This window comes from Schistocerca americana, chromosome 5 (genome assembly GCF_021461395.2).
Source record: "Schistocerca americana isolate TAMUIC-IGC-003095 chromosome 5, iqSchAmer2.1, whole genome shotgun sequence".
NCBI classification, from domain to species: domain Eukaryota; kingdom Metazoa; phylum Arthropoda; class Insecta; order Orthoptera; family Acrididae; genus Schistocerca; species Schistocerca americana.
In genome coordinates this window covers 648,945,078-648,958,925 of record NC_060123.1, presented here as the reverse complement: position 1 = coordinate 648,958,925, position 13,848 = coordinate 648,945,078, and the positions used below count along the sequence as shown (strand labels likewise).

At 44.0% G+C, this 13,848-nt stretch overlaps 1 protein-coding gene across 1 annotated transcript in view; it reads left to right on the top strand.

The window, feature by feature from the left end:
• LOC124616610 (meiotic recombination protein SPO11) overlaps window positions 1-12,042 on the top strand; it is a 194,007-nt gene extending 181,965 nt beyond the window's left edge. The window contains exon 7 of the mRNA XM_047144932.1: window positions 11,923-12,042. Coding sequence (XP_047000888.1) covers window positions 11,923-12,042 — 120 coding nt within the window. The remainder of the gene's footprint in view (window positions 1-11,922) is intronic.
• The last annotated feature ends 1,806 nt before the right edge of the window (window positions 12,043-13,848 follow it).

Genomic DNA, 13,848 nt, shown 5'->3' with positions numbered 1-13,848 from the left:
ATCTTTTGCCAATGGAGAGGTCATCATGACACTTCTTCAATTACAGGCCACATGTCCTGTGAATACACGTTACGTGTCTTTAATGCAGTGGTTTCCATTGCCTTCTGCATCCTCATGTCGTTGATCATTGCTGATTCTTCCGCCTTTAGGAGCAATTTCCCACCCCTAGGACAAGAGAGTGCCCTGAACCTCTATCCGCTCCTCCGTCCTCTTTGACGAGGCCGTTGGCAGAATGAGGCTGACTTCTTATGCCGGAAGTCTTCGGCCGCCAATGCTGATTATTTATCAAAATTTAGGCAGTGGCGGGGATCGAACCCGGGACCGAAGACGTTTTGATTATGAATCAAAGACGCTACCCCTAGACCACGGGTACTAAACTCTGGATGTCATAAACTTAAGTAAATATACATGGAGGAGAATACCATTTTTCTAATGAACAAGTAGGGCCCGTGGGCGAAATGTTCCTATGCAGGCAAAGGGAGTAAATTATACACACTGTATAGAAATGAAAGAGGAAGCCGCCTGGTAGAGTTTTGCACAGAGCATAACTTAATCATAGCTAACACTTGGTTCAAGAATCATGAAAGAAGGTTGTATACATGGAAGAATCCTGGAGATACTAGAAGGTATCAGATAGATTATATAATGGTAAGACAGATTTAGGAACCAAGTTTTAAATTGTAAGACATTTCCAGGGTCAGATGTGTGACTCTGACCACAATTTATTGGTTATGAACTGTAGATTAAAACTGAAGAAAATGCAGAAAGGTGGGAATTTAAGGAGATGGGACCTGGATAAACTGAAAGAACCAGAAGTTGTACAGAGGTTCAGGGAGAGCATAAGGGAATAATTGACAGGAATGGGGGAAAGATGTACTGTAGAAGAAGAATGGGTAGCTTCGAGGGATGAAGTTGTGAGGGCAGCAGAGGATCAAGTAGGTAAAAAGACGAGGGCTAGTAGAACTCCTTGGGTAACAGAAGAAATATTGAACTTAATTGACGAAAGGAGAAAATATAAAAATGCAGTAAATGAAGCAGGCAAAAAGGAATACCAACATCTCAAAAATGAGATCGACAGGAAGTGCAAAATGGCTAAGCAGGGATGGCTAGAGGACAAATGTAAGGATGTAGAGGCTTACCTCACTAGGGGTAAGATAGATACTGCCTACAGGAAAATTAAAGAGACCTTTGGAGAAAAGAGAACCACTTGTATGAATATCAAGAGCTCAGGTGGAAACCCAGTTCTAAGCAAAGAAGGGAAAGCAGAAAGGTGGAAGGAGTATATAGAGGGTCTATACAAGGGTGATGTACTTGAGGACATGGTTACGGAAATGGAAGAGGATGTAGATGAAGATGAAATGGGAGATACTATACCGCGTGAAGAGTTTGACAGAGCACTGAAAGACCTGAGTCGAAACAAAGCCCCGAGAGTAGACAACATTCCATTAGAACTACTGACGGCGTTGGGAGAGCCAGTCCTGAGAAACCTCTACCATCTGGTGAGCAAGATGCATGAGACAGGCGAAATACCGTCAGACTTCAAGAAGAATATAATAATTCCAATCCCAAAGAAAGCAGGTGTTGACAGATGTGAAAATTACCGAACTATCAGTTTAATAAGTCTCAGCTGCAGAACACTAACGCGAATTCTTTACAGACGAATGGAAAAACTGATAGAAGCCGTCCTCGGGGAAGATCAGTTTGGATTTTGTAGAAATGTTGGAACACGTGAGTCAATACTGACCTTACGACTTATCTTAGAAGAAAGATTAAGGAAAGGCAAACCTACGTTTCTAGCATTTGTAGACTTAGAGAAAGCTTTTGACAATGTTGACTGGAATTCTCTCTTTCAAATTCTATAGGTGGCAGTGGTAAAATACAGGGAGCGAAAGGCTATTTACAATTTGTACAGAAACCAGATGGCAGTTATAAGAATCGAGGGGCATGAAAGGGAAGCAGTGGTTGGGAAGGAAGTGAGACAGGGTTGTAGCCTCTACCCGATGTTATTCAATCTGTATATTGAGCAAGCAGTAAAGGAAAGAAAAGAAAAATTCGGAGTAGGCATTAAAATCCATGGAGAAGAAATAAAAACTTTGAGGTTCGCCGATGACATTGTAATTCTGTCAGAGACAGCAAAGGACTTGGAAGAGCAGTTGAACGGAATGGACAGTGTCTTGAAAGGAGGATATAAGATGAACATCAACAAAAGCAAAACGAGGATAATGAAATGTAGTCGAATAAAGTCGGGTGATGCTGAGGGAATTAGATTAGGAAATAAGGCACATAATGTAGTAAAGGAGTTTTGCTATTTGGGAGCAAAATAACTGATGATGGTCAATGTAGAGAAGATATAAAATGTAGACTGGCAATGGAAAGGAAAGCGTTTCTGAAGAAGAGAAATTTGTTAACATCGAGTATAGATTTAAGTGTCAGGAAGTCGTTTCTGAAAGTATTTGTATGGAGTGCAGCCATGTATGGAAGCGAAACATGGACGATAAATAGTTTGGACAAGAAGAGAATAGAAGCTTTCAAAATGTGGTGCTACAGAAGAATGCGGAAGATTAAATGGGTAGATCACATAACTAATGATGAAGTACTGAATAGAATTGGGCAGAAGAGGAGTATGAGGCACAACATAAGAAAAAGAAGGGACTGGTTAGTAGGACATGTTCTGAGGCATCAAGGGGTCACAAATTTAGCATTGGAGGGCAGCGTGGAGGGTAAAAATCGTAGAGGGAGACCAAGAGATGAATACACTAAGCAGATTCAGAAGGATGTGGGTTGCAGTAAGTACTGGGAGATGAAGCTTGCACAGGATAGGGTAGCATGGAGAGTCTCAAGACTGAAGACCACAACAACATAGTAATTTCAGATTTTGAAATACGATAAATGTGACTCAAAACGTTTTATGCATTCTACATGCATATATTTCGGCATACTGTCAAGAAACAACCACAGCAACTTTGCAAGCCATGTGCCGAACGGAATTTGTCCAGACTACAGAAACATATACATCCATACACCGACAGCCATCTTATGGTGTGTGTCGAGAGGTATTGTGTGTATCGTTGTCACTTCCCTCCTTACCTATTTCAGTCGCGAATGGTGTGGAGATAAACGATTGTTAGTAGGCCTCCGTGTGAGTCCTGATTTTTCTAATTTTATCTTCATGATCTTTTGGCAAGATATACGTAGGAGGACGCATAATATTGGTTGAGACTTGCAGGAACATAACCTCTCTCAATGTCAGCAATGAATCACATCGTGATTCACAACGTCTATCTTTTAGAGTCAGTCACTAGGTTGTTTTTTCAGTTTCGACATTTTATTGACAGGGAGCCAGGAACTTTCTTAATATTTCACGAAGCGTTTATTAACGAATCTGTCGACAGTTGCAGTACACATGTTTGGCGACTAGTTTCGAACCAACTGGTTCATTTTCAAGACTGGCGTACTGAGGCTGCACTGGAAGTGCCTTATCTTAATAATAAGCAACAAAAAGGCAATAAATGCTTTAGAAATTTCAGCAGAATGACTGAACGTCTGTCACAGTCCACGTGTTCCTCATAATGAGTCAAAATCAAACTTCGATTTTGACTCGCGCAGGGGCTCATGTGGATTGTGGCAGCCATTCTGCGACGATTTTGTGAAGCATTATTGCCATTTTGACATTTATTACTAAGACCAGGCGCTTTCAGTGCAACCTTAGCAGGCCAGGCTTGAAAATGAATCAGTTGGTTCGAAACTAGTCATCAAACACATGTGGTGCCATCAAACACATGTGGTGCAATTGTAAATAATAAACACTTCATGAAATTAGTCACTAGATAAGGTGAGCATCTCCGTGACGCTTTCACGTTTTCTAAATGGCGAAACGCGATGCACTTCTTTGGGTCTTCTCAATTTCTCCTGTCGGTCTTATCTGGTGAAGGTCTCAGGTCAAGAGCAATACTCAAGCATCGGTCGGACGAAGGTTTTGTCAGCTACCTGCTTCATGAGTGAACTTATCTTCCTGAGTATGGTTCCAGTGAATCTCAGTGTGGCATTTGCGCTTTCTGCTACTAGCGTCATGTGGTCGTTCCCTTGAAATAGCTTCGTACGCACACTACCGGATATATAATGAAGGTGACACCTTCTAACAACTGTTTGGGAATCGTGTAATCATATAACAACGGGTGTTTCCGTCTATTTATATGCAATACAGTGCATTTGGTTATGTTGAGGGTCAACTGCGAATCGCTGCACCAAGCGTCTATCCTCTGCAAGTGTTGCTGCATTTCGCTATAATTTTCTAGGGTTGCGACTTCTGTGTATGTAACAGCGTCATCGAGCCTCCGGTAAGCCTCTAGGTAATTTACACGCAGGATGAACACTAATAAAACCGATAAACTGCATGGATGGATTTCTGACTGGAAATGGAGAAACAAAGATCCTATGAACATGTGTCGGGAAATACATCGTTGCCACAGTAGAGGGCGCTGACGAATGAAAGTTCCTCTGACTACGCGCCGTGTGCTTCTTGTGTGTTACTACCTGTATGATTGACGCAGTGTACCGTAAGCATGGTCCGGTATTCATATCGGGTATAAGCCGGGATGGTGCTGTTGTGCGGCCAAGCAGATGGAATCGGTCGGGAGGCACAACCCCGTCCTCCAAATCTGGTGTACGCACAGTCCGCCGCGTCCCTGCACCTCCGTCTGTGTGAATGGACCGATGACTACACAAACACCCAAAAAAGACCTGAAATGTTGTGTGATATGATAGGTATCTGAAACGGTACTTGTTTCGGTATAGCCGCGCTGGAATTGGAAATTTGTGGTAAGGTTCTATGGGACCAAACTGCTGAGGTCATCGGTCCCTAGGCTTACACACTAATTAATCTAACTTCAAGTAACTTGCGCTAAAGACAACAGTCTCTCTCTCTCTCTCTCTCTCCCTCTCTCTCTCTCTCTCTCTCTCTCACACACACACACACACACACACACACACACACACACATGCCCGAGGGAGGACGCGAACCTACGACGGTGGAGCCGCGCGAATCGTGACAAGCAGCCCTAGACCACGCGGCGTATAACCGTGCAGCCTCTCGACCGTTTCCTTCTGCTTGGCGGTACACAAGCACCATCTCTGCTTCTTCTTGACATGAATACCGCACCATTCTGTTGCTTACAGTATGCTGCGTCAATCACACAGCATGCAACGCAACCTCTTTTCCCCATTTTCAGTCAGGAACCCGTACCTGCAGTTTGCCGCTTTTATTAATTTTCACCCAGTGTGTCTATAACAGTAAAGCTCTTATAATACGCACAGTACTTTTACGTCATGATATAAGAGCATAAGACAAATACTAAAATTGTACAACACACTGACATCGGCGATAAAAGCTTGCAAGTGTATGCGATTGTTCGTCGATGCTTGAAGAAAACGGAAATGACATGCACATTTTTCCATTCATCTGGAATATGTCATTCCTTTGGCGACCTACAATAGACTGGTGTTAGAAGAGGAGAAAATTCTTTCGTACACCCTATGTAGATTCGTGTTGTTAATTTATCAGGCCCGCATCTCGTGGTCGTGCGGTAGCGTTCTCGCTTCCCACGCCCGGGTTCCCTTCGTACACCCTATGTAGATTCGTGTTGTTAATTTATCAGGCCCGCATCTCGTGGTCGTGCGGTAGCGTTCTCGCTTCCCACGCCCGGGTTCCCGGGTTCGATTCCCGGCGGGGTCAGGGATTTTCTCTGCCTCGTGATGGCTGGGTGTTGTGTGCTGTCATCAGGTTAGTTAGGTTTAAGTAGTTCTAAGTTCTAGGGGACTTATGACCACAGCAGTTGAGTCCCATAGTGCTCAGAGCCAGCCAGTGGTCTTTCCTATGTTAATTGATTTTGATTGATTTTCTACCCCCCCCCCCCCCCCCCCCCAGTAACTTAGATATCTATGTTCGATGTCAACGTGCAATGGCAGTTGGCACCCCTAGCAATGGAGTGTATATAAAAGGGTCGGAGGAACGCGGAAAACAGTCCTAATGCGGAAACGGAGCGATTTATGTGACGTCTGAAAGGCCCTGATCATTGGCTTTCGGGCCAAGGGTGGAAGCATTCCCGAAATGTCTAAGTTTGTAAACCGTTCGCGTTCCGCCGTGGTTAAATTAGACCATGCTTCGCAAAACGGAGCTATCCAAAACCGGCGCCTAGGCAACTGTGGTTCACCATGAACCATAGATGACAGGGGAGAAGGACGGCCGCAGAGATGTGTACGAGCGAATAGAGCAACTGACCGTCCAGGCGAACCAAGGGACTCCAATAGTATCTCCTTTAACGACAGTTCAGCGAACGTTGTCGCGTATGGGCCTCCACAGCGGGAGCATGATTCGTGCACCCTTGCTGACTGATCAATACCGGATCTGGACGTCCACTGAGTGACGCCAAGTGCAAGTCTTATTTCATTCGACGCCACGTTGGGTGACTTGCGCGCCTGTGATGACCATAAAATGATGATGAGGATAACACAACGCCCAGTCCCCGAGCGGAGAAAAATCTCCAACCCGGCCGAGAATCGAACCCGGGTCTGCTTGCATGGGAGGCGAGCACGTTACTACCCAGCTAAGCAGGCGGACCTAGTCGATAGAAATCCATTCCTTCTCGCGGAACCATTCGTGAACCGCCGTGTGAACGTCCTCATGACAGAGAAATTAGCGATCGCTGCGAATCGGAACCTCAATTGCCCATACATTGCATCTGTGATCGATGCCGATGGGCTTCCTTCCCCATCAGCATCATCCACCATCCACGTCTGTGGGGCACTGGTCAAATTGTCGGCATCATTTCTTTTCGGCTGGACGCGACACTTCATTGGGTCCATATCACGCCAGAATTTCACTGTGAATCTGTGTGCAGTTTAGAAGTATTTCCCACAAGTATAGCACTGTCTCACGTAGATCAGTTTTGGAGTACGTTTCCAGTTGCCGCGCCATTTAAATCGCATACTGTGATGCGTCAGTTAACCATAACGCAGCAGAACCATGTCTGCAGGAAACCCAGAATATTTACTCTCTTCCAACAATGCGTCATTCATGGTGCATAATGGTCCGTCCTTACGTAAAGCCACTACGCTTCTTTCCATGGCGGTTTTGTCAAGTAGACGATTAACATCAGATGCATCAATGATAAAGCACATCATCTTGCGCGAGTTGTACGAGGGTAAGTCAATTATTATCCGCAATTTAGTTATATTTTTGTTTATTTTGGTTGTACTGTCGTTTTACGTTGATGAAGCATGCTTTGTTTATTTGTTGTTATATCTTTGCAATTTTCAAACTGCTAGGTTAGTCTCGTTATCGCTGCCGTGCTATTAATCATGGCTGCTCCGCTTTCTATTTGCACGAAATGCACCAAAGAAGAGCAACGTTCAGTGATCCTTTTTTTTTTTTTGTGGCCGGAAGGCGTATCAGGGGCCGAAACTCATCGAAGACTTTCGGTACAGCACGGGATTGAAAAGTTCCGAAATGGTCGCTCAAGTGTTACGCACGATGAAGGAGCCGGTCGACCGTTTATCGCCACATATGAAGAAACCATTGAGCATTCACGTGAAATTATTCTCTTAGACAGACGATTAACTATTGACGAAGTGGCACATCGTCTGCAAATTAGCCACGGTTCTGCCTACGAAATCACCCACAACAGATTTGAGTTTCATAAAGTTTGAGCAAGTTGGGTCCCAAAACAACTCACACAGTTCCATAAACAAACGCGCTTGGACACCTGCAAAAAACCTTTAGATCGCTATGGTAACGAAGGGGGACAACTTCTTAGACAGGATCATTACTGGTGACGAAACATGGATCGATCATTACGAGTCGGAGAGGAAACGGATGAGTATGGAATGGAAACATCTAAATTCGCCGCGCAAGAAAAAGTTCAAGTCTGCTGGAAAACTGATGCTTACGGTTTTTTGGGACACACAAGATCCTGTAGTGGAACATTATGGGGAAAGGGGGACAATAATAAACAGTGTACGTTACAGTGAGATGCTTACTGCCAGGCTAAAGCCTACAATTCGAAGCAAACGTCGAGGATTGCTGTCCAAAGGAATTGTGTTGTTGCATGACAATTCCCGTCCGGACACTGCTGCCTACACTGCTGAAACGCTCCAGAAACTCAAATGTGAAGTACTGGATCAACTTTCATATAGTACCGATCTTGCCCCTTGTGACTATCACTTGTTTGGTCGACTGAAACAGTCATTAAGGGGCCGTCGATTTGCCTCGGACGAAGCAGTGAAAGAAGCGGTGCATTCCTGGCTCGCAGCTCAACCGAGAACTTTCTTTTATGAGGGCATCAGGAAGTTTGTACAACGATGGACCAAGTGCGTTGAAGCGCATGGAGACGATATCGAAAAATGATGTTCTTGTAAGTTTCCTATTTGATTACAATAAAATTTTATAACTACTTTCGGATAATAATTGACTTACCCTCGTAGAAAAAGGTAGGTGCGCACAACGCATGTGAATTCGAGGACCTCTACAACTCTGTGGTGGCGCGCCGTAGTTTGCATGCAAGTGTAAGCAATTTGAACTCTATATACACTACTGGCCATTAAAATTGCTACACCAAGAAGAAATGCACATGATAAACGGGTATTCATTCGACAAATATACTATACTAGAACTGACATGTGATTACATTTTCAAGCAATTTGGGTGCATAGATCCTGAGAAATCAGTACCCAGAACAACCACCTCTGGCCGTAATAACGGCCTTGATACGCCTGGGCATTGAGTCAAACAGAGTTTGGATGGCATGTACAGGTACAGCTCCCCATGCAGCTTCAACTCGATACCACAGTTCATCAAGAATAGTGACTGGCGAATTGTGACGAGCCAGTTGCTCGGCCACCATTGACCAGACGTTTTCAATTGGTGAGAGATCTGGAGAATGTGCTGGCCAGGGCAGCAGTTGAACATTTTCTGTATCAAGAACGGCCCGTACAGGACCTGCAACATGCGGTCGTGCATTATCCTGCTGAAATGTAGGGTTTTGCAGGGATCGGATGAAGGGTAGAGCCACGGGTCGTAACACATCTGAAATGTAATGTGCACTGTTCAAAGTGCCGTCAATGCTAACAAGAGGTGCCAGAGACGTGCAACCAATGGCACCCCATGCCATCACGCCGAGTGATACGCCAGTATGGCGATGACGAATACACGCTTCCAATGTGCGTTCACCGCGATGTCGCCAAACACGGTTTTGAATGGTTCAAATGGCTCTGAGGTCATCAGTCCCCTAGAACTTAGTTCTACTTAAACCTAACTAACCTAAGGACATCACACACATCCATGCCCGAGGCAGGATTCGAACCTGCGACCGTAGCGGTCGCGCGGTTCCAGACTGTAGTGCCTAGAACCGCCCGGCCACTCTGGCCGGCGCCAAACACGGATGTGGCCATCGTGATGCTGTAAACAGAACCTGGATTCATCCGAAAAAATGACGTTTTGCCATTCGTGCACCCAGGTTCGTCGTTGAGTACACCATCGTAGTTGCTCCTGTCTGTGATGCAGCGTCAAGGGTAACCGCAGCCATGGTCTCCGAGCTGATAGTCCATGCTGCTGCAAACGTCGTCGAACTGTTCGTGCAGATGGTTGTTGTCTTGCAAACGCCCTCATGTGTTGACTCAGGGATCTGGACGTGGGTGCACAATCCGTTACAGCCATGCGGATAAGATGCCTGTCATCTCGACTGCAAGTGATACGAGGCCGTTGGGATCCAGCACGGGGTTCCGTACTACCCTCCTGAACCCACCAATTCCATATTCTGCTAACAGTCAATGGATCTCGACCAACGCGAGCAGCAGTGTCGCGATACGATAAACCGCAATCGCGATAGGCTACAATTCGAAATTTATCAAAGTCTGAAACGTGATGGTACGCATTTCTCCTCCTTACACGAGGCATCACAACAACGTTTCACCAGGCAACGCCGGTCAACTGCTGTTTGTGTATGAGAAATCGGTTGGAAACTTTCCTCATGTCAGCACGTTGGAGGTGTCGCCACCGGCGCCAACCTTGTGTGAATGCTCTGAAAAGCTAATCAATTGCATATAACAGCATCTTCTTCCTGTCGGTTAAATTTCGCTTCTGTACCACGTCATCTTCGTGGTGTAGCAATTTTAATGGCCAGTAGTGTATGAAATGTTGCCGCACACTCATAAAATACAGGACGTGAAGAGCTGTCAGTAGTTGCTTCAAGTGACTTCTTACCCGCGACGTAACTTCGAAAATAAGCATCTCTGGACCCATTTCGAAATAAAATTTTATTTTTATTTTTACGCGAGGACTCGTGCAAGTGTTGCCAAGTATTGTCAGTACACTCTGTATGGCGCGCATCTATTTTTATTGTTACTTGAGCTTTCATATGGGTTGCATCGTAGGACCAATGTTGTTTTTGTTACCTCAGTGACTTTCTAGACAAGAGAAAATTTTCTGTTTGATGGTGATATTTGATGGTGATAATCACAGATGAAGTACCAGAATTCCAGGTAGAAAAAAATAATGAAATTTTCTGTGATGTCTGCAGCTGTTCACCATGCAGTATACTAAATTTGACGATAGAAACAACAAACAGCACTAAATTATTTTTGGAGAGAGAAAATATTTGTGTATATTAAATCTAAGTGATAATTCCGTAGAATGTACAAGAAAGACAAAAGTTTTTAGAGGTGAATATTTGATGATACCGGAAGTAGAATGAACAAACACAGACCGGCCGGTGTGGCCGTGCGGTTAAAGGCGCTTCAGTCTGGAACCGCGTGACCGCTACGGTCGCAGGTTCGAATCCTGCCTCGGGCATGGATGTGTGTGATGTCCTTAGGTTAGTTAGGTTTAATTAGTTCTAAGTTCTAGGCGACTGATGACTTCAGAAGTTAAGTCGCATAGTGCTCAGAGCCATTTGAACCATTTGAACAAACGAAGATATCAGGAAAGTAAGTGTCATCATCATGCCATGTCTTGTCACCAGTTTGTTACCAACAATACCTTGTAACTACGTACTATTTCTATAAGTACTTTTTATTAGTTATGTATTCAATTTTTGGGGATGCCGTACTCAGAACCTCGAATTTTTGCGACCCCGTATTCCGTATCTTCACCGAGTTGGCATGTTAATTTATGAATTTAGCAAAGTTAGTGATAGAGGGTAGCCGGATGCTCTTCCTGTCGCCACCCCTTCCTTTCCTCTCACTCCCCTCTCCCGACCTTCCGAACTCGCGGACGGAGTTGGTGTACCCAATTGTGTGCTTGTAGTGTTATACCATGTGACAGTCTGCGAACGTTTTGTACATGTTTGTGAATCGTGTAACTGTGCACATTCCAAGATTATTTACAGAACATAGAGTAAAGATGTGTAAAAATTGTATAAATTAATAATAAACTCCTTCGTAATTTTTCAGTAGCTAGTCAAAATTCAGTGCATGTTACTGTAAACTCATATGCCCAAGAGCTGTGATGGATAATGTAGTAACGTCTTACCATTTTCTTCAGCTCAGTATCTCGTTTACCTAAAGAAGGATGTTGACTCAGTGAGTCAGTGTGTGTGTGTGTGTGTGTGTGTGGGTGTGTGTGTGTGGGTGGGTGGGTGGGTGGGTGGGTGGGTGGGTTGGTGGGTATTCGCACGCGCCGTGACCGGTGAAACAATGTCAAATAAATAGTGTACCTGCAGTTTTTGAGATTACTGAATAACTTGGTTATGAACATGTGTGTGCAAAAAAATTTAATACTAAAAAAGTAAAAATTACATGACATACAAATCCTTTGTCACTTAAGCGAGTTTGTAATAATGTTGGCTGTACTTATGAATGACTTTACTGTTTTAACTGTGTATCTCTTGGTAGCAAGATCACATGGCAACTGTCACTGCGTGAATGTTCTAGGTGCAGACGTTGCTGACTGACGACCACAAAGCGGAAATCGAGGCAGTAGCAGGCCTGTCGCGCGAGTACCTGGTTCGTGGGTACTTGCCCAACAAGATCCGGTGTCGCGATATCGTCTGATTTCGTGTTTTTTGCGAACGTGTTGAGTGTTCAGGTAACATCAGTCTTACGGCATTCAGCGTACAATGTGCTCTATACTGTTCAACTGATCGTTTTGTAATTACTGAAGTCACATTAATAAAATTGTTACCTATTTAAATATTTGCAATCTGGTCTTTTTTTTTTTTGTACGTGAATGTAAACAAATCACTTCTAATTCGGAACTTATTTCCTGAACGTATTATCAGTTTTCCATCTCACCATGCATTTTGTCGCACTTTGTCAATATTTTGCTTCAATCGCAACGTAATGTTAGCAAGAAAAGATTGGTTTTGTGCCTTTTCAGCCCATTAGTTCAACTGTATTTGTTAGTTTCCTGTTCTGAGCTTTCGGAATGTTTTGGCAAGCGGCAGTACCTAACTTCTGATACACGCAAGTCTTAATAATACTTATTGTGTTCAGAAGCTACTTGGTGGTTTAACTGCGTGTAACGTGGAAACTAGATATGGAAACCAGATACTAACAAATCCCATGAACTTGAAAATGACAAGTCGTTGGTTATTAATAAGGGAGACTTTAATGTAATTTTGTATATAATTATGTTCATTATTGGTAGAACTATAATAACTCCACTCAACAGTCCAAAATTTATGATCACCTGTCTTAACTTAAAGTTTATAATCATGGATATACATCATGAAGAAATTGCGCAGGTAAACTCGTAAATTTGAGAACTTAAACACAAAACTAATTAAATTCCTTCTGTGTGCGCTGCCTCGTCGAAATAAAGAATACTTAAATAACCAACATTTCGGACGCCTTGCACTGATGTTCCTCAGTTTTTATTTGGCCTAGAATATGACTGATGTTTCATAGAATAGACGGAGGGAATACTTGTACTTTGAAAACTATTCTTTAATTTCGATGATAATTGGTACCTGACTTTGGAAACTATTCTTTAATTTCGATGATAATTGGTACCTGATTTCGAATCCGCTAGAAACTTGAAAGCACCCTGTTTTCCCGTTGCTGGTTACGAAAACACGTCGGGGAGTTTTGGCTTGTTTAAACGGTGACGACAGTTCCCGATGGGACCGCTGCCCAGCGATTACTTGCCACCATTTGTACCATGATCAATGGCAGCTAGAACGTCTCGATCCTACAGCCGCCCTCTGTGTGATGATGTATGGCTGCTTCAAGATTTCAATCGCCTCTATCACTTTTACCCGTCTCTGTAATCGATATCGTTAACGCACACCTAGGTGGTGGTGGCGTTCAGCTGTAGGGTAGCACATTCGAATTCTTGTGGTGGAAGTAGTTTTCATCATTAGTATTTGGCCTACAAGGAGAGTAGAGGTGATGACTTACAGTTCCCGATCAGCACACTTGGCGCCAATGCCCCAGATTAAATTCGCAACCTCTTCACTTAGTCTTATGAAGTAAGGGCAAGTGGCACTGTTGAGAAATCCGACCGTCAGATGGAGACTTCAAGATTGCGGTCTATATCGTTCTGTTCGAGAGGAGTACGTTATGCACTGCCATCCAGTTTCCCTACATCCATAAAACACAAACGACACTCTGTACAAGCATTTATCTCAGTTATGTACATGGCACAGATACTTGAGTCTTCATAACACGTCGATGGAAGGTAGCAGCAAATCAACTCCGCTAGGATCTTGCCCGGGCCTGTAGTGCGGGATTCTCACATCTGCCCCCCCCCCCCCCCCCCGTAATTTCCAGAGTAATGTATTACCTTAGACTTCCTTCTTCCTTCACGTGTGCGTATCCACAACTGTCTTGTAAGCCTTCAAGCTACTTGAAACTTTA